The 18,469-nt window shown below is 37.9% G+C and overlaps 1 protein-coding gene across 8 annotated transcripts in view; it reads right to left on the reverse strand.

Annotated features, from left to right (window-relative positions):
- Positions 1-1,402: 1,402 nt before the first annotated feature.
- LOC136422057 (epidermal growth factor receptor kinase substrate 8-like) overlaps positions 1,403-18,469 on the reverse strand; it is a 53,286-nt gene continuing 36,219 nt past the window's right edge. For 2 of the 8 annotated variants that reach the window (XM_066409684.1, XM_066409683.1), the window contains 13 exons: positions 17,714-17,903; positions 17,166-17,209; positions 16,555-16,629; positions 14,663-14,725; positions 14,064-14,117; positions 11,676-11,831; positions 9,932-10,082; positions 9,223-9,348; positions 6,966-7,115; positions 6,157-6,286; positions 5,431-5,503; positions 4,498-4,666; positions 1,403-2,287 (listed from right to left, as the gene is read on the reverse strand). In XM_066409684.1, the coding sequence (XP_066265781.1) occupies positions 2,168-2,287; positions 4,498-4,666; positions 5,431-5,503; positions 6,157-6,286; positions 6,966-7,115; positions 9,223-9,348; positions 9,932-10,082; positions 11,676-11,831; positions 14,064-14,117; positions 14,663-14,725; positions 16,555-16,629; positions 17,166-17,209; positions 17,714-17,903 (1,501 nt within the window). In that variant the 3' untranslated portion in view covers positions 1,403-2,167. Of the gene's footprint in view, positions 2,288-4,497; positions 4,667-5,430; positions 5,504-6,156; positions 6,287-6,965; positions 7,116-9,222; positions 9,349-9,931; positions 10,083-11,675; positions 11,832-12,844; positions 12,863-13,370; positions 13,425-14,063; positions 14,118-14,662; positions 14,726-16,554; positions 16,630-17,165; positions 17,210-17,713; positions 17,904-18,469 lie in introns of all 8 variants that reach the window. The other 6 variants (XM_066409686.1, XM_066409685.1, XM_066409687.1 and 3 more) reach the window with 6 other exon arrangements.

Here is an 18,469-nt window from a genome sequence, read left to right on the forward strand (position 1 = left end):
TTTAGAAAATGATTTCTTGGCAATGAGACACAGCATAAAATGATGCTGCACCAACCTTTTATGAATGGGTCGTCCCAACTTTTAAGTACATGCCAAATATAAATGGATGCTTGCACTTTATTACAGGGGTGGCCAAGATGGTTTACACCATTGATACATGTACCACATTCAACAATCATGTTCTAACAAAATCAAGATCATTATACAATCAATCTAGTACAGCATTATAACAAAAACTGTCTTAAGAGAAATATGTACCAACCATTGGAATATATGGCTACATGTAGTTTTCAAAGTTACAAAAAAGTTGAACAATTACTTCATGACTGTTTTTCCTGCTTTAACTATTGGCTGTTTTGCAGCGATTTCACTCCAATTGATGCTTAAATTATATTGAACAAATCCACTCTCTTGTTAGTAGAACTGTTTATTGAATCACACATCTATTAAGATATGTTTTGAGAAGTATAATAAGTACAATGTCACTGATATGCAAGCATTCTTGATTGGTCAAAGAAAGCGTTCAATTTATCAATTAGTGTAAATATATCCTGTAAAAACTGACAAAAAAAACTACCCACATAATATACAAATCGGATCACCATTCACTGTAACAGATTGAGCACACAATATCAATAGGTCTTCATTAACGAGAGAACAGCATTTGAAAATTCTGTTATCATTTGCTTCAAACAGTTAAAGATATTTGAGAGCATTAATGAATATGTACATTTTATTTTGTTCATACTCTAAAGTTAATGAGGCTACATTTGTAAACCTATCAAGTAATTTGCTGATTCGTTCCAGTAAAATTTCCCATTGCTTTGTGACACTAGTCTCTTCATCTGGCTTCCAACTAGTCTTTCTCTGATGCTCCTTGCTGTCCTAACTGGAGAAAAACATGACCAAAATACAAAAGGTCTCTCTTGGGCCATTCAATATAATTTGATGTACATCTAGTCATGATTTTGGTCATCTACTAATACACTTTGCATAGGTCTCTTGTGATATCATATACAGCAATTATAGTTCTTCTTTTCTAATATCAAAAACTCAGAGAAGCATGTGCTAACCGAACAAATGATCATGTTTACATCAAATTTGTTAGAATGGCCCAAATTACAGCACTTGATAACACCCGAATGTATACATATATATTTCTTTTATTGTGATTATGTACAATTGCGAAGTATTAGCTTTGTAATCACCAGTGGAAGAGAGAAGAGAAATCTATGTGCTTCAGAAAGGCACTACCAGCATGCCCCACTACCCATCATGCAAAGCTACGCTTCCCCAGAATCCTTCACTCCTCATGCAGAGAAGGTGGTACACCCGAACTCCCAGCATGCACTTGTTAGCTGTGTCCTTCCATCATGCAACTGTGCTATCCCAGAGTGCTTTGCTCAGTTTGGCGGAGCGTGGGGACTGAAATCGGGTGGTGGGTTAGCGAGACGGTAGTCTTCGTAAAGCTGGTCCTCAGAAGCCCTTTCCGCAATATTCTTGCGTCTTTTTAACATCTCCTGGTGGAAGAAGATTAAGAGGGTGACATAGGAGTAAGGTCTATCTATAGCTACCTGGCCGCATCATGCACCTGGGCCTTTTGCTAGCGAAGGAAAGTTAACTGAAAGAAAGAGGTTAGATAGTTAGTAATGGTAAGAACAGTAACTGTTACTGTAAGTTACAAAAGACAATGACTTACAGATCCTAGATGGAAGGTTAGTTTGATGAATTGAGTTGATTATACAGGGGTTTGATGCAGGTTAGAACATTGGTTAGGAAAATTTAACTCAAAGGAAGTTATTTTAAAAGTAGTACTAGTATGCATTTGAAATCCTTAATCCCAATCTAGAAATATTTCTAACAGCCCTTCTCAATGGTACAGTCCTTAATGTTTGTTGAATTACAACTTATATCAACCAAGCAAAGCTACATCTATGTTTGAGAGCAGCCATACATGTAAGTTAATCTCCAAGCTGATGCTTTGAAGGAATATCAAAACAATTTCGAGCAACCCATTTTTTCTGAGACATTTTGTTGAAAAGTAGCCGATAATCCAGTTAAATATTCACCTGGAGTAAAAACAAGCAGGACAAGAATAGATTTCAGGCTATTATAAAAAAAGGGGCAGCCAAACAACCTGAATGCCCCTCTGACATCTGCTTGGAGATTAGTTGTAAGTCTTAGTGGGAAGGGAGGGCTCAAAATCAGGAGGCGGTTCGGACAGCATCTGTTGGTAGGCGGGGTCGCTGGACATATCAACTGTCTCCCGACGATGTTTCAGGAAGTCCTGCAATGTCACACGGTCCTCGTGGGTTAATGAGGTTAATATTGATTAATGCTAACTTGTTATTAACCAGTGCTAACCACCATTGACAATGTCGTATTGCTGGAATAAAGTTAGATGGATGACAGTGGAGCGTTGTTGGATGTTATAAAAGTTTAGTCAGAAAGTTTTCGGCTTGAAACAGAGTAGAATGGACAGGTGGTTTTATGAATAGGAAGTATGGAGAACTAGAACAAGTGCAATGAAATGAGTAAGCTAACTTTATTCTTTACTTTACAGAAATGCACAGACAGTTAAGATACTTGTGAAGGTGTTCTTAAAAAAAACTGAACTTGCAACAACCTTTGAACTTTGACCCAAGAAAAAAGTACAGTGACCTGCATATTGATGCTGGATACTTGTGTGAGATTATCAACAAATCTTGTGTCCAGTTTACCAAAACATCAAATTTGTAGTTCCAGGACTACTGCAAAATGTTTAAGCCTAAGGTCTGACGGATGTTGGTTTTACATACAAAACATGCTTAGCTGAAGCAGTCTACAGATGCTGAACAGAAAAATTAATACCATGCAGTCAGTATATTAAACAGTATCTGTGTTACCATATTAATACTGTCCATGCACATACAATCAATCTTTTGCTGGGAAAAGAATACATTGCTAAGATAAAAGTACCAATAGATTAAACTTCCCCCTGCTTTTAGGATAATAAGTAATACAAATCTTACTGCTCAAAAAGCTAACTTTGTCAGCAGGGTGTGTCAAAGTGCAAAAAGCAGGAGAAAAAATTTTGAGGTCTGACAGAAAGACACAGGAAAGGCAATTGAAAGTAAGATGAAAACAGAAGCAAATAGTTGTGAAAATAGAGTTTATTTCATCTCAGAAGTCGTGTCTCTGTTGGTCAAAGCATCTGTTAATGGTGGTTAACAAAGGATTCATTCATTAATATCAACTTTACTAACCAATCTGAGCAAAGGTTCTTGCAAAACCTATATGACAAGTTGTCATTTTGCTGAAATCTTATTTTGTTTGGATGCAGCATAATGAAAAGAATAAGTTGGCAAGATTTGGCTTCGTATTGAATTGACTGTTCTCATAGCCAGCCCACTTCATATGAATGCAAATATGCAGTCAGTTTCTCATTGGTCAAAGAGCTAACTGTCATACTCTTATTGGTTGAACTGTTAATTGTGATGGACAGTTGGGAAAGCAAGAACCTTTCACATTTTTTGTTTTCTTTCTCTAGACTAAGTGTCTACTACATCTACTGGGCTGCTAGTTTTAACCTACAGCTACAAACTACAGATAACCGTGTAGCTCTTTAATTTGGCAAGGGGTTTATTTTGTCAAATTTGGCATTTTCTTTCCTGATCAGTTCACAATTTCTCAAAGTCAATTTCTTACAGTTTGTACATAGTCGCTGCTTTTGGAAAATGTGTTAAAGTAACAAATTTGCTTACTATTCCAAACTTGCTAAAATAAAGCCCCACCAAAATAAAGGCATTTAGCAGTATAGCTACATACACAATCACCACTAAAATGATAACAGAATACCTAAAGTATATAACAGACGTTATAACATCCATCAGTATTGGAATGTCATCCGTATCTTTACACTACAAAATACCTTTATAATATGGAGCGAATATAGCACTGGAGACTATCATAACGATATAATCATAATCTTTTGCTAGTAGATTTCTGTCCTCGATTCTAACAGTGTAGTACACACCCATTATAATGCAGAAATATTCACTGACTTACCAACATAATGCTCCATAAGGAGAAAAAAAGTGTACACACCGAGATATAAATCATTAAATGTTAGAAGCTTGCAAATTAAGCAGCACGCAAGGATTAACAATGTTAGATCCAAGCTTCCAAAGCACAATCAAAATTCAAAATATTTGCCTCAAAGCATGATATGCCTGTTATATTCATAGGAATGCTTTCTGATAAATCTCTTTTTTTCTTTTACATTTTACAATATATTTGCAGCCAATCCTTCACCCATTAGCAATAAGCAATTACAATATCTGATTCAGCAACCTTGTGCATTTAATCTCTATTAGCATGTACCATTATGAAAAAGGGGGTTTTAGATTAAATTTCACTTTGCAGTTCCATTGATTATGCCATACAGTTACAGCACTAGCGGTGGGATCTACCACTGCTTCTACGGGGGTGTCATGGTCCAAAATCCCAGTCTGATACCTGTAGCTCACTCTGGTTGCCCCCCTGCTGGTCCAGTAGACTCTTCTGGACCGTGATTTGGCTGTACACTTTCTGGCCCTCCTCGTAACAAACGGTTTTCAGCTCGTCTTTAGTCAGGCTGAAGAGTTGTGCACCGGTCAGGACTCCCAGGCTCTCCACTGTCAGTTTACTGGGGAAACACAAGTCATGCAGTTCATTAGTAAGTTGCTAGAGGTCCTTTCCATACAGCACAGGGACAAGAGATTTTCAAAATTGTATTTCGTCATCAACTCCCTGTCTGTTGCTCACTATCTGGACAAAAGGGTTGGTCAGGACACCATGGTCAGTGTACTGTGAAACTAAACGCTGAATGATGTATCTTTAAGTTTAGTAGATTAATTGCTGGAGGGGTTTACCTCGAAAACAATAGGATGTTTAAAAGATGGAGCAAATTGTACTTTTGAAAACCATGAGTTGCAATTTAAGAATGTTAAAGAAATATCTTTTATATAAAAAGAATTCAAACTCTACAACTGGATAAGAATTCGGAGATCTATTTCCGGACCTTTCGAGTGACATCCATCACCCTTCTTCAGCGTCACTAAAATGAACTAGCAGAACTAACCAGTACTTATTTACAATAACTAGAAAAAACGGTTTTACATGGCAAATCACAGTCATGCATAAGAGGTATTGAAATGTAAAACAAGATGGGAAGGTTCCTATGGTAAGACAACACCATAGGAAGAGCTATATCCTTTGGTTGGTCTTTTAATAAATTTTATTAAACATCTTTTAATAAAATTTGCAGAGAAACAATGGATAACAAATACATGTCAGTGATTGTATAAAGAAAAAAAGTATTGAAAAATAGTAGTCACAAATTCAAGGCTACCATATTGTGAAACAAATTACTACATCTTGTGCTACAATCCCTTCTACTCATTGCATTACCTGAAACTCCTGCTGTGCAGCCACTTGGTGACCTCCTCAGGGGTGGAGTCATAGTCAATGCTGATAGAGGGAGCTGTTGGGACAGAAGGTAACACAGTTGAGTCTAGTGTTTCTTCTGATCAAGATATAACTGTTCATTCAATTATATAAATCTCTTCTGTTCTTGTTTCTCCCATACACTACTGGATGTGTTTTGGACTGCTTTAACCTTCTTACTGCTGACTAAGCTTGTAACCGATACAAATTTAGTGCCAAAACGGCCACTTTAGCAGGGGATCTGAGAGATTTACGTTTTTTTTTTACATGTAGTAAGGTTACTATGTGCAGGGCTCGAAATACATTTTTGGTTCAACATGCGCCAAAAAGAAATTACTTGCACAACCAAAGGTATAACAGTTACTACTACCCATAAATATTTCCTTTTCTGATGTTTCAGGCTGTTTTTAAATTCCTTGATTCAAAGCCACTAAAAGAGTGTCCCAAACTTGTAAAAACGGATTGAATACAAGTTGGAAAGAAGAAGTGATGAAAAATGTTGCTTGCTTAATGTGTAATTTGTTTGAGCACCAATTCTTCATTTGGAGAGAAAGTGAACACAACAGGACAAATTTCTACAGGTGGTAACTTGCACCATGTACCAGTGTAGGCTGGTCTGAAATTACGTGCACAGCTCCAATCTTAAATCCGCAATCTTGCACATGCAAGCAGTGTTTCAAGACTACCCACCCCTGGGCCTTGGTGCAAACTTGCGGTGTTTCCCCATAGTCATACGCGTCTTCAGCTCCTCCTGAAGATCGTCTGCCTGTCGCTCCTCCGGGGACGGCTTGCGAGCCCGGTTTTCCTCGGGCGGCGGGCTCTGGGATGGGAACACACAGAGGGAAGTGAACATGAGCTATAAGATTGTAACATAGAATAACAGGGACTGTGAACCAACATGAAAGCAAGTTGAATTAAAAAGACAATGAACCATAAAAAATACAAAGCCTTTTCTGTATGCCTTTCACTCTCACAGTTTTCTGCACACTTTTCATCAAATTGAATGTTAAATTGGAATCAAATATTTTTGTCTGATTTTTCTACTGCAAAAATCATCAAAAAAGCTTCTACTGGGTTACTAAAAACTTTCTATGGAAACTAGAACTATAAGCAAACATTGTACTAGAAAAAAAAGTATACACAGACTCCTAGGCTGTAAGCTTGGTAAAGACATATACGAAACTTTGTCACATTGTGAATCCAAAGATAGTACTCAGATGTCTGTTGTGCAAGTGTCGTTAGGTATATGTTACCAACACAATTCCGCCAGGTCACATATATCCGCCACTCTGATAACATGCTTCAAAAAAGATCTCCAATGCAACGTTCCCCAGTATATCGAACCAGTATATCTATACTGTACATACCTGGGGGGTGCTACACTATAGAGATACATTGTATCTCAAATACACTGTTTTTCAAAGTTGCGGATATATATAACCCGGCGGACAGATGTTAATGGAGGTTATAATAGTTACCATCACCTTGTTAATACTCACCCTGGGAGACTCCTTTTTCTTGGAATTTCTGAAAGGCTGGGGCATGGGCTGGGAGGGAGGGGGTGGAGGGGGCACCGGGGCCGGGGGAGGGGGTGCGGCCTGCGTGGGGGGGATGTGTGAGGCATAGATGGCCGTTTCGGATGGCCGCTTCTGGTGTCAGAGGTGTGAAATGTGCAGGAAAGAAAAGGAAAAACACAAAAACCAATTAATGAAAGTAACGAAGCCAATGTGTAAGGTTGGAGTTAGGGCTTTGTCAGTGAGGTTCATGTGTCTTCCTTTTTGGACTGTTTTAGTTTTTACTCTCAAATTTGGCCTATCGTACAGTGCCAGCTGATAAAAAAAATCAAAAATTCAGTAAATACACAATTCCACTTTCACAATGCAGTGTTTGATTTTGATGTATAATTGGGGACAAATTAGCTAATACTAGTAATAGACTTTAAAAAAAAAACTTTCTGTAACACAGTTAAGTCTTTGGTTTCATAAGCATAACTGTCGATAAACAAGAACGTTTGAAACCATTTCCTTTTCATTGAAAGGTAACATTATTTCTACAGAAATGAACAATGCAAATACTGATTAGTAAAAATATTGCAATTTGAAAGAAGGGCGATGAAAAAAAATATTATCACTTTTTTCAATGTTGTGTCCCAAACTTTGAAAAACAAAAGTTGCAATTTCCAGCCCAAAGAGGTGGCATTAATCAAGAGACACATGAACTAATACCTTAATGCCCACTTGCTCCAACCTTACACCTTAAAGAAAATGAGCAACAAAGTCGAATAAACCTTGTTGACCACAATCATGCATTTCACCACACATGTATAATGTACATAGACATAAAAACCAATGCTGAAATAGAAATAACCCACGAACGTGCAAATCATCAAAACCCCAACCATAAGCACCAAATCAAGGCAGCTAACACCACACCACAGAGGAATGTGTTGGAGATACATGTATGTGGCTACATATGTGTACACGAACCTTCATTGCTTATTGTAGTCATTCATTAACTTTAAATATACAGATCAGTGGTCTCGCCAGGCCTTTTCAGCATAGGGGCCCCCTATGCTGTGATTTGGACCCCCTATGCTGTGATCTGGACCCCTATGCTGTGTTTCAACCAGCATAGGGGTGTTTCTTTCTGGAAAGAACCTTGTGACCCTTCATAAATCTTATGAAAAGTTCATATTTGGCTTTAGAATGAGGCTGTAACAGAGGAAAAACTTTACTTCACAAAATTTATCCCTCAAAATGCAGGAAATAGTGTCTCATTGGGTTATGAATTCAAAAATTTTCCGGGGGAACAAGCCGGACTCCCTACTCTGTGGTTATTTCTTCGTAGCTTGCGCCGCGTAAAGTTGGCCTTCTGTACCTGACCCCTGGCGAGAACACTACAGATATTAAGAGATTTTGCCTATTTGAGTGTGTACTATCAAGAATCCGCAAGTACATTTCATTTCTACAGGCATTAAAGTGCATTTTGTACATTACCACAAGTAGAAACTCTATAATTGCTAATATCACATTTCCAAAAAGCATGATTTTGACCTGTAACTATATGCTGAGTCTGACTCATTGTATTGTTGAGTTTGTCTAATATAGTATGCTCTTTCACTGATTATCACAATTATGACAACACAAATTTTCCCCATCAAATTAAAATCAAGAAATCAAAATCAATAATCACTTCAAGTTGATGACTAAATAAAGCAAAAAGGATGCAGGCAAATTTGGTTGGCTCTACACATTCTTTTGCACTCGAGCTAACCTCTAAACATTACTTTTCATCAGCAATCTACAGTGACTTTAAGAGATACAATAATCTTAGAAACAACATCAAACATAATTGCAGCCCCTCTGCATCTAGACTTCTAAAATTGCAGCCTGGCCATGCCAGCACTGCTACATAAAATGCAGGTTAACTAAGGCCACACCAATTTAATTTCTTGGTTAACGGATTTTTATTCTAAAAAAAAAGAAAAAATTTAGAAAGAAAAAATCATGAAAACAAAAGGCTGGGCCATGCAGCCTTCGGTTTTCGACTTTTTTTTCTAAATTTTTTTTTTTTTTGCAAAATAAAAATCTGTTAACCAAGAAATTAAATTGGTGTGGCCTTAGCTGTATTTATGCCATACTATCCTATACTGACCTGTACATGTATGTACAGGTAGTGGTGGTATACAGCCACCTCTGTTATATATAGAACACAGGTTTTTGGCTCTACATGTATCCTGTGCTATCCTGTACTGACCTGTATGTGGTGGTGGTACACTGGTTCAGGAGGAGGCATGCTGTGCCTGGAGGAACCGTTGGGTGCTCGCTCCTGTGCTGGGGAGGGGAGCTGTGTGTCCAGGATGGTAGATGGCACAAAACCAGACTACACAGGGAGAAACAACAAGAAAATAATCAAATGTTGATGCTCGTACAAAATAACTGGAATCAAGAGACGGTTACAGTTTAAATTTGAAAAATTATTCTCCAACTTAAAAAAACTTCAGAAGTGGATGTTACCCTTTCTATTAAGGTGTCTTAAATAAAATTCCAAATTTCTAACATGTCATTCATTTTTCTATGTGGCCAGCTTAAAGAATCTGATAGTATTATATTTTGTACATGTACAGCACTTGCATCCATGTTTGTGTGTGTATAATGTGTACTATCACAAGAATCTTACATGTACCTCTTACAATAATTAAACCTTTACTACGAGGATCAAATTCAATTACGCCAAAAAAATGTTACTCAAGGAGAAAGTTACGAAAGACAGTGGATGCTGTCTGAAACGTCTGTTTCATAATTTCATTCAGTTGCTTGAGTAACAGTTACTATTTTTGCCGTATTTTACTACCTGGATGTCTAACCTTCATCAACGCATCAAATTCAATTGTTTTAAAACATCAAACAACTCCCAAATTCAGTTGTTTCAAAGACAATGTATAAGAGGTGTGTCCACTTCTGACCTGTCCGGAGATGTTCCTGACGTTCCACCAGGTGCGGGTGTCGTCCAGAACGTCCAGGATCTCCTGCGCGACCACGGTCAGCTCGCGCTCGTTACGCGCCACAAAGTCGTGTCTCACCAGCACCCTGAACTTCACATCGTCGGGGTAACCCCTGCAGCAAACACAGGCAACCAACACATTTAATTTAGCTTTTACAATTATTTTTTAAGAAGAAACTCTAGGCTCTGTGTTCTATCCCACTAACAATGTATAACAGCACCGTATGGAACTATTCTACATTTTGTTAATACCTGTGTACAATCATAAGGAAACAAAAAATGTTGATGTCAATGTATTCTTTAGAAGAAAATACAGTACAATGTACATACAAAGTCATGTAACTCAGAAAAATCTGAGGTACCGACTTCTTGGCTTTCTCAGGATTACATTATACCTTATTAAGGCCGATAGATCAAATAAGAACTGTTTACAAACAAACAAACAAAACGTACTTTCAAACTGACTTGTACACCATAGGTCAAGATATTAGATACATGATGTACAGTACACTGATGAAAAAACTCCACTCCAAATGGTCCAGGTTGTGCAGATCATGTACAATGTACACGGTGCATGTGTTGGCAGGTAGAGCTGTGTACCAGTACACTGTACTGATACAGTACCGGGTACAATCCATTAGGTACAGGTCCAAAATACCTGAACCCTGGCGGACTGGTACTGGACCGGTATACTAATCAGGTCAAGCCTAACTCAGGGGATGGCCACTTTGACAGATAAAATTACTATGAAATTACTGTGGCAGTGCACTAACGCCACATCTATACTATACTCAAGCACATCAAACACATTTGCAAGGCTGGAGTCAAATTTTCCTCTGTGTTTTCATAAAAACAATACCTAGCACAATTAGCTATCATGTTGTTACCAGTTCAAACATGCTTTTGTCTTTATTGAAAAACTACCATTTTCTGAACAAGTACTTTAGGTACAGGTTCAGGTCCGGACCTGTACCTAAACCCGTGTACCTGTACCTGTACCTAAAATTTGTTTAGGTACACAGCTCTATTGGCAGGGCATGCATATATTCTCATGTGACCACAAAAGTGACTCTCCAGTGATTAAAACCCTGGAGTTTCTTAGTTTCTTACAAGCCTTAGAAATCTTATACACAACTCCGGTGATACAATACAGAGGTGAAACATAAGGGACACAGCAGAAGATGAGAATGACGGAGGCAGGTGAAAGTGCAAGACATGGAAGGCAGTGTGCAGTTTTTTTCGACTTTGAGGGATGGTGATGAATCTGAGTAGCCTCCAAAGGAAAAAAAAAGGGCAGTACAGTCAAAACTGCCCAAGAAGACCACTCAAGGGACCAACAAAATCTGGTCTATGTAAAAGTAGTCAGTCACTATACACACTTAATTTTTGTGTCAATGAGAAAAATTATCTAAGGGACCACCAAAAAGTGGTTATTAAAAGGTGGTCCTTAGGCCACACCAATTTAATTTCTTGGTTAATGGATTTTCATTTTAAAAAAAAAAGCCTTGTTTTCATGATTTTTTTTTTCTAAATTTTTTTTTTTAAAATAAAAATCCATTAAACCAAGAAATTAAATTGGTGCGGCCTTAAGTAGAGGTCACTTGTACAGGTTTGACTGTATTTCAAGAATGCTTTGGGTGTGCTTCAGAGGCTATCAGGCTGTGTAAAAGGCTGTGCAGTTGGTATGTTGGGAGCCTATGATGAACCTGAGTAGCCGGGCTATATGCTGGGACGTCATGGCGTGGCCTGGTGGGGCCGACAGGTGGGACTGGGAGGACGGGGTTCGCTGGGGGCGGCCGGGGCGTAACAACGTTTCCGCCGACCACACTCGCCTCTCACTATACGCTCGCTGTGGCCTGAATCTGACGGTGGGGGAGGGTTAGTACTAGGGGTGGATACCGGTTCGCTGGACCTGATTCGGACCTTTATAACATCCAAGAACCGAGTCCAAAAAAACTGAAAGCCAAAAACCTGAGTCCAAAAAAACCTGAACAAAGTACAAAATATATTTTTCTATTTTGTTTGATAAAAAGTGTTTTGAGTCTCCTCTCTGGCAAAAAAGGCATTTAAAATAAGTGCAACATTCAAATATCAAACACTGGTTTATCTTGAAAGTCTTCTCACCAAGAAACTTTTATAGTCGTGCTTAATAAAAATTGTCAGTATCAATTCTCTATGCTTAATATTGGTCTAATAAAACAATACATCAACTGGACAGGATCAGGTCCGGACCTGAACCTAAATCTCTGGACCTAAACTTGGACTTGGACCTCATTAAGCCGAACCGGTATCCACCCCTAGTTAGTACACAATCATGGAGATGTTGGGGTAGGAGATGGAAGACTTGTGAAGCATGCAGGAGAGTCACATATCTGTTACTTAGTGATTTGCACAAAGCAAGGGACTTTTGGAGAAAAAAAGGACAAGTACTTGATACCATGGTGCAGCAAATACATGTACAGTGAATGTACATACAGTATACTTCCAAACTATGTGCAGTGCACTTTTTTCATGAACTTAAGGATGAATATAGCTGGAGTTTAGAGTAACACAAGCAAGATCAAATACGTCTAAAGTCATGAAGAGACATAATATGTAAGTCATGCTTGTCAAGTTGTCATGCTTGTAACTTATAACAGCATGCAAATCTTCACCCAATTGTCCAATAGCCATTTTGCTTTCCATACCATAAAGATTGAGAGAACAGATTAGTTTCAGTTTGAACTTTCTACAAATCATAAAATGCGTAAACATAAGAAAATGAATACAGACTGAATTCGAAGCACCATAGAATTGTACACTAGCTTCCAGTAGCATGCATAATTTTCATGCTTGAAAACTAGTTTAAAGGTGTAGCAGAGGAATGCTACAGTACCTGTTCTTTCTATAGGGTCTACAACAACACAGCAAGAGACAGCAGAAAACAGAGTTAGTACAGAACAGATATCTACATTCAAGAAGGTGAAATCCACAAGTTTGAAAATACTACAAATACAAAGACACAGCAATACCAGAGCTGGAAATATATGTAGCACATTTGAGTAGCTTTAAAAATGTGTTCAGATTGTTATAGTACACAATACACTTGAATCTATCAATTTAAAAGACTTGAGTTAAAACTTTGTAATCCACAAGTGCAAAGTCAAGTATTGTCTTGATGTGCAGTTTTCAGACTGAATGTGCATGCAATAATTTAGTATACAAATTCAGATCTTTATGTCGATACTGTGTACTACATGTACATGTACTAAGTGACAGTGTAGAGAAGGATCTTCCCAACTTAATGCTGTATCTAAGTCCTACACTGTGCATCAGTGGCTTATATAAGCGAGACAAGGACAATTATTCATTATGAAAATTGACATTTTTTGAGACAGGTTCACCCGACAAATGGAACCCACCTGTCATAAAAATGGTTATACCTGTGATGATGATACAAGTACCTCTCAGGTGTTCTGTCGAGGGAGAGTTAGCAAAGTTGGGAAGAAGACAACAGAGAGTGGCAAAGTGATAGGAACAAAGTCTCATCCACACATTTCCAGCAATCCAATCAAAGCTAGTACACTTGACTGTCAGAAAGTCACAGCAACATTCTACATTGTATGATGATAATTGAAAGATTCACAGTGAAAATAGGACTCAGCATAGGCCAAACTACTTTTGGAGTTGAAAAGCATGCGACACTGAATATGGTCACCTAACATTAGAAAAACTTGATAATAAGCGAAACATCTCCATGATTTTGTTCATGATTCTTTTAAAGGTTACAACGGTTACCAAAATAAAGATGATATAAAGACATAAAAATATGCTGACAGGCGGACAAAATAATAAACGGTCTTTTCATAAACATTAAAACCTTGAAGTACAATCAGCACTTACAACAACATTATATGAAATGATTTGTAATTTAATATAGTTTGATTTAGATCTAATTTTGATTGATGTAATTCTCTATGTTAAGAGTATTTTATGAATTTTTTCTACCTTTTCAGTCCCAAAAGGAGTTTGGTATGTAGAAGCTATACAAGAAAGACAAGATTTATTATAGTGCTTGAAGTGATAAGAGCTTGAAGTGTGAGATGTAAGCTCACCTGTCTCTATGTCTGTAATCGTACATGTACCTGTCATAGTGCCTATCGGAATGTCTGCACAGAGAGAGGATCAAGCAGAGAGGTGAGAGAGGTTAAGCATAGTATTTGTCATTTGAAAAGACAGTATATAATTGCACATGTACACAAAGCAACATACAAATCATACACATGTATGAAAAAAGCAGAAATGAAGTTTTCTTTGTAAATTATTCTTAAAGGTTCAATATAAGATTGTTGGATTGTTAAAAATCGCATTTAGCCTTTTAATTCCTTGCTTTGTGGACTGAAATGCAAAAGTAGGAATTATCGTAATGGATTATAATTCTTTTCATTGATCTTGTACAACTATATGTATATAAAAAAAAGCTATTTAACACATAAGAAAAGTGGAATCTACACGTGCGCACTGCTAAATATGCATTAACTGTACAATATCAACTTAAAGGTGAAAGTACATGTTGTAGTTAGATGTCTTGCAGAAGACTAAGATTGCATTGGGTCGCTTACACTAAACGAATACAATGTAGTTCCACACATTCACTGCCTTCTGTGAACGGAAAGAGCGAAGGAATAAAAGAGTGCAGAAAGGAGGAGATCACCTGTCGTGTGGCCTGCTCTCGTATCTGTCATGATATCTCCTGTCTACATCTCGCTCAGGAGTCCTGGAGGTCAGAGGTCACAAAGGGGAGGGCAAGAGAAGAAGAGTAGAGGCCAAGTCAGAACTAGTGCTTTGACAGAGCAGATTAGACAAGAACAATCGTTTACATTGTACTACATGTAGTACACAGGTAGTATCCCTAAAAAGTAATTGATTCTAACTTTCAAGATAGATTAATTGCACATACATGTAAGCTGTCAGAAGTGCAAAGCGGAGTTGACAGCTGATAATTACAAATTAGATGCATAAAATTCAATCTGGTAATGTCCATAATTTCATGCTCTTTACTACGTAATTTGGATAACCAGACAGTAAAATTCATGCATGAACTTAAACCAGCATGAGTGGGCTAGTTTGTATAAAAATTTGGAAAAAAACGATCAAGCGGTGAAGTTTTTTGTTGCTGTGGTTCTTTCCCACACCAAAGGAAAGTTTTATGGCAATGTAAGAATCCTTTACTACTTCTGACTGCAATTTGAACACATACATTTGTGTGTGACCATGCACTGTGTGGCTATCACGATGTCAAAGAGTCAGAGGTGTGCAATGAGCCAAGTAAGGCCCTACCTCTCCCTTCTCCTATTTTCCGACCTGTCCGAATTCCGATCGGAATGGTGATCGGAATGTTTTTCTGGGGTTCTGAGGAAGGCAAAGCAAGGCCTTGAAGACATATTCTACACTTAAGAAACACGGTAGCTTGAATGTTGAAAAAAAAAAGGAAATACCAAGTCCAGTGAGAAAATTGAATTTTGTCAAAGAGAGTTTTGTACAATTCCATTTTATTTCTGGTGTTGTACTCTAGAATTACAGTTGTAATTGTTGTACAATTATGCCTTTATATGTTGGGTATAAACAGTTTTACTAACTTTTTTTTTTTTAATTTTTTTTTGCGCAGTATTGTGTCATAGTCTTTATAGACTGACTGACATATATATTGGGTAAATTTGAGAGTAACCACAACATGCACACTGTTCTTATTTGTTGTCCAATCATCCACAATCATTTTCTTTTGAATGTACAGTCATTTGTGGGTGTAACACTATCAGTCACAATTACTGTGTTTGTTGTATAACATTAGGCAAACCTAAATTTAGCTTTTGGCATAACACACAATACAAACACAATCATACATGTACAGTAAGAAACATGCATGCCTTTGTAGGGCACATAATAGTCAATCGTGTACATGTACACTTGCAAATGTATGTTATATGTCTGTTGCATTTTTCATGCAGTAAAAAGGCAAACCAACAAAGTTCAAATCCTAAGGCCACACCAATTTAATTTCTTGGTTAGGCCACACCAATCTAATTTCTTGGTTAACAGATTTTCATCTTTAATTCTAGCAAAAAGAAAATCATGAAAACAGAAGGCTGGGGTGAAAACTTGCACCTGGCCCTGTTCATTCCCTGAAACTGTGTGCACCAAATTTTCCTGTTGTTTTCCAATCTAGCATTTTTTTTTTAAATTTTCTGGTGTGGCCTTAACGGAATTGAAAAAAAATGCTAGATTGGAAAATCAACATGAAAACAGAATCTCAGAGGAAAGTTTGTACTTTGGTGCACACAATTTCAGGGAGTGAACAGGGTCAGGTGCAAGTTTTCACTCCAGCCTTTTGTTTTCATGATTTTTTGTGTGCTAAAATTTAAAAAAATAAATCCGTTAACCAAGAAATTGAATTGGTGTGGCCTAATGAACAAACAAATATTTTGTATTGTATACAACTCAATGACACATTTTGAAGTAACCGAAAGTGCGCTTCTGACCCATAACAATCAAAACAAGGAGAAACATATTTTTGAGTTCCAACCGACCACGTGAAGCGAAACTCACCTCTCCTCCTCTTTACTATTCTGTTTGTCGTCAGACTGTTTATCTGATTGTTTGTCTGACTGCTTGTCGGAATTTCTATCGGAGGGAGTTAGGGGTTAGGGTTCAGAAAATAGAGACACACATATCAGAGGGGAAAACTACATAATTATATACACTACAAAGATGAGACAGTGACACATAAGTTGCTGAAAATCAAAAACTACACATCAACCTGAGCTAGAAGGTATCTAGCTACCATCTAAGGTCAGATTTGAAATCATGTAAATGTTATAGTTTAACTACTGGAAGACAAAGCTGTTACAAACAGAACTGGACAGGAGTATAGGATACATTAGGGAGACAGAGACTATTGCTATCAAAGTCTACTTATCGAAAAGAAAGACTTACACACAGTGGGGATTGCAGGTTGGTAACTTCACCAATGAAATATTTGTATTAAAAAGGTTACCCGAGGTCCCTGTCCATGCTGCATGTCTCCCAGCTGTCCATTACCTATACAAATCTCTTGACGTCAACAATCATGGCAGCTACACTTCTTATTACCCATGCAACTTTTGTGGCTTCATATCTTCTGCATGTGTTATGATGTTATGATAAAAAGATATACCAACCTGTTTGATGGCTGGTCCCTATAGTTGGAGCCACGCTCTTCAGCCTGCAGAGAAAAAGACAAATTTAAGTTCAAAGGCTAATCTAAAGGATGAAACAAGTTATGTGACATAACTAATAATACTATCAATAGTCAGTATAAAAAAAAGTTTTACAATTTTACCACCTTAATACTTTGTACAAAACATAACATTCGTCTGTCACAGTTATGCTTTGTGTGGAATGTCCTATTAGCACATGTTATGTAGTTATTCTGTCAAAATTTGTGACTTAATAGGATTAGCCCTTTTGCTAGTACGTAGGACAGCTGTGCTTTACTTTACACCAAACAAACATAGAAAAAAGCAAACAAACAAACAAACAAGCAGTCAAACCGCTTCCTTTGCTGTTTTGGGTTGAATGCTTTATTATCAACTGCTAACATAGTCTTTCGGTCTTTGCACTTCTAATTGCAGGGGCAACCCGACTGTACTTTACCATGTACAATTGTCGTGCAATAAAGTTCTTCTACCAAAGTCAAACAAACAAACAAACAAATAAACTACCACACCTCTTCTCTAGCGGTAGACTTCCTCATCTCCTCGTCCCTGGCGACGGCGGCGGCCTTGTGCGCCACCACGGCGGGGAGGTCGTCGCTCACCGGCATGGGGCTGTTCTCCCCGGGGATGGGCGGCGGCTCCCACCCGTCACGGAAACGCGGGATGTACGGCGGAACGTACTGGTCCTTTGACCAGTTAGCCCTGCAAACGGTAGAAAATGGGCTGTTGTTACACTTGTCATTTATTTTGGGTTTGAATTAGGGGTGGGTACCGGTACATATAAAATTCAGGTCCGGTCCAGGTCCAGGTCTAGAGGGTCAGGTCCAGGTCTGGACTCATCCTTTAAGTGTTTCTAGATATGATTCACAGCTAACGTCTACAAAAACGACTCGTTAAATCTGCTGTTTTGTATTTTCTTCGACCAGTTAAGTGGCCGCCTGCTGGTAGCCTGGTACTATTAATTTTCTAATCGGTCCATAGGCCGGTCCACTGATTTTTTACGGACCGCTTTTTTTGGACTGGTCCATTAAGAAATACCGGTTTTGTACCGGTACACGGTACCAGTACCCACCCCTAGTTTGAATCCAGAAAACTTAACTGCACATGTAGCTTGAGATGTAAATAAAACTTTAAATATAAACTAAAACTCTTAAATTATGATATTGAATCAAAGTGAACGTCTATACAAAGTGAGTTGCTGTATACATTTCACTTCGCTTGACCTCCAAATAAAATTCATAACCATCATCATTATGTCAGCCTGCTTG

Source organism: Branchiostoma lanceolatum, chromosome 16 (assembly GCF_035083965.1).
Source record: "Branchiostoma lanceolatum isolate klBraLanc5 chromosome 16, klBraLanc5.hap2, whole genome shotgun sequence".
Taxonomy (NCBI): Eukaryota; Metazoa; Chordata; class Leptocardii; order Amphioxiformes; family Branchiostomatidae; genus Branchiostoma; species Branchiostoma lanceolatum.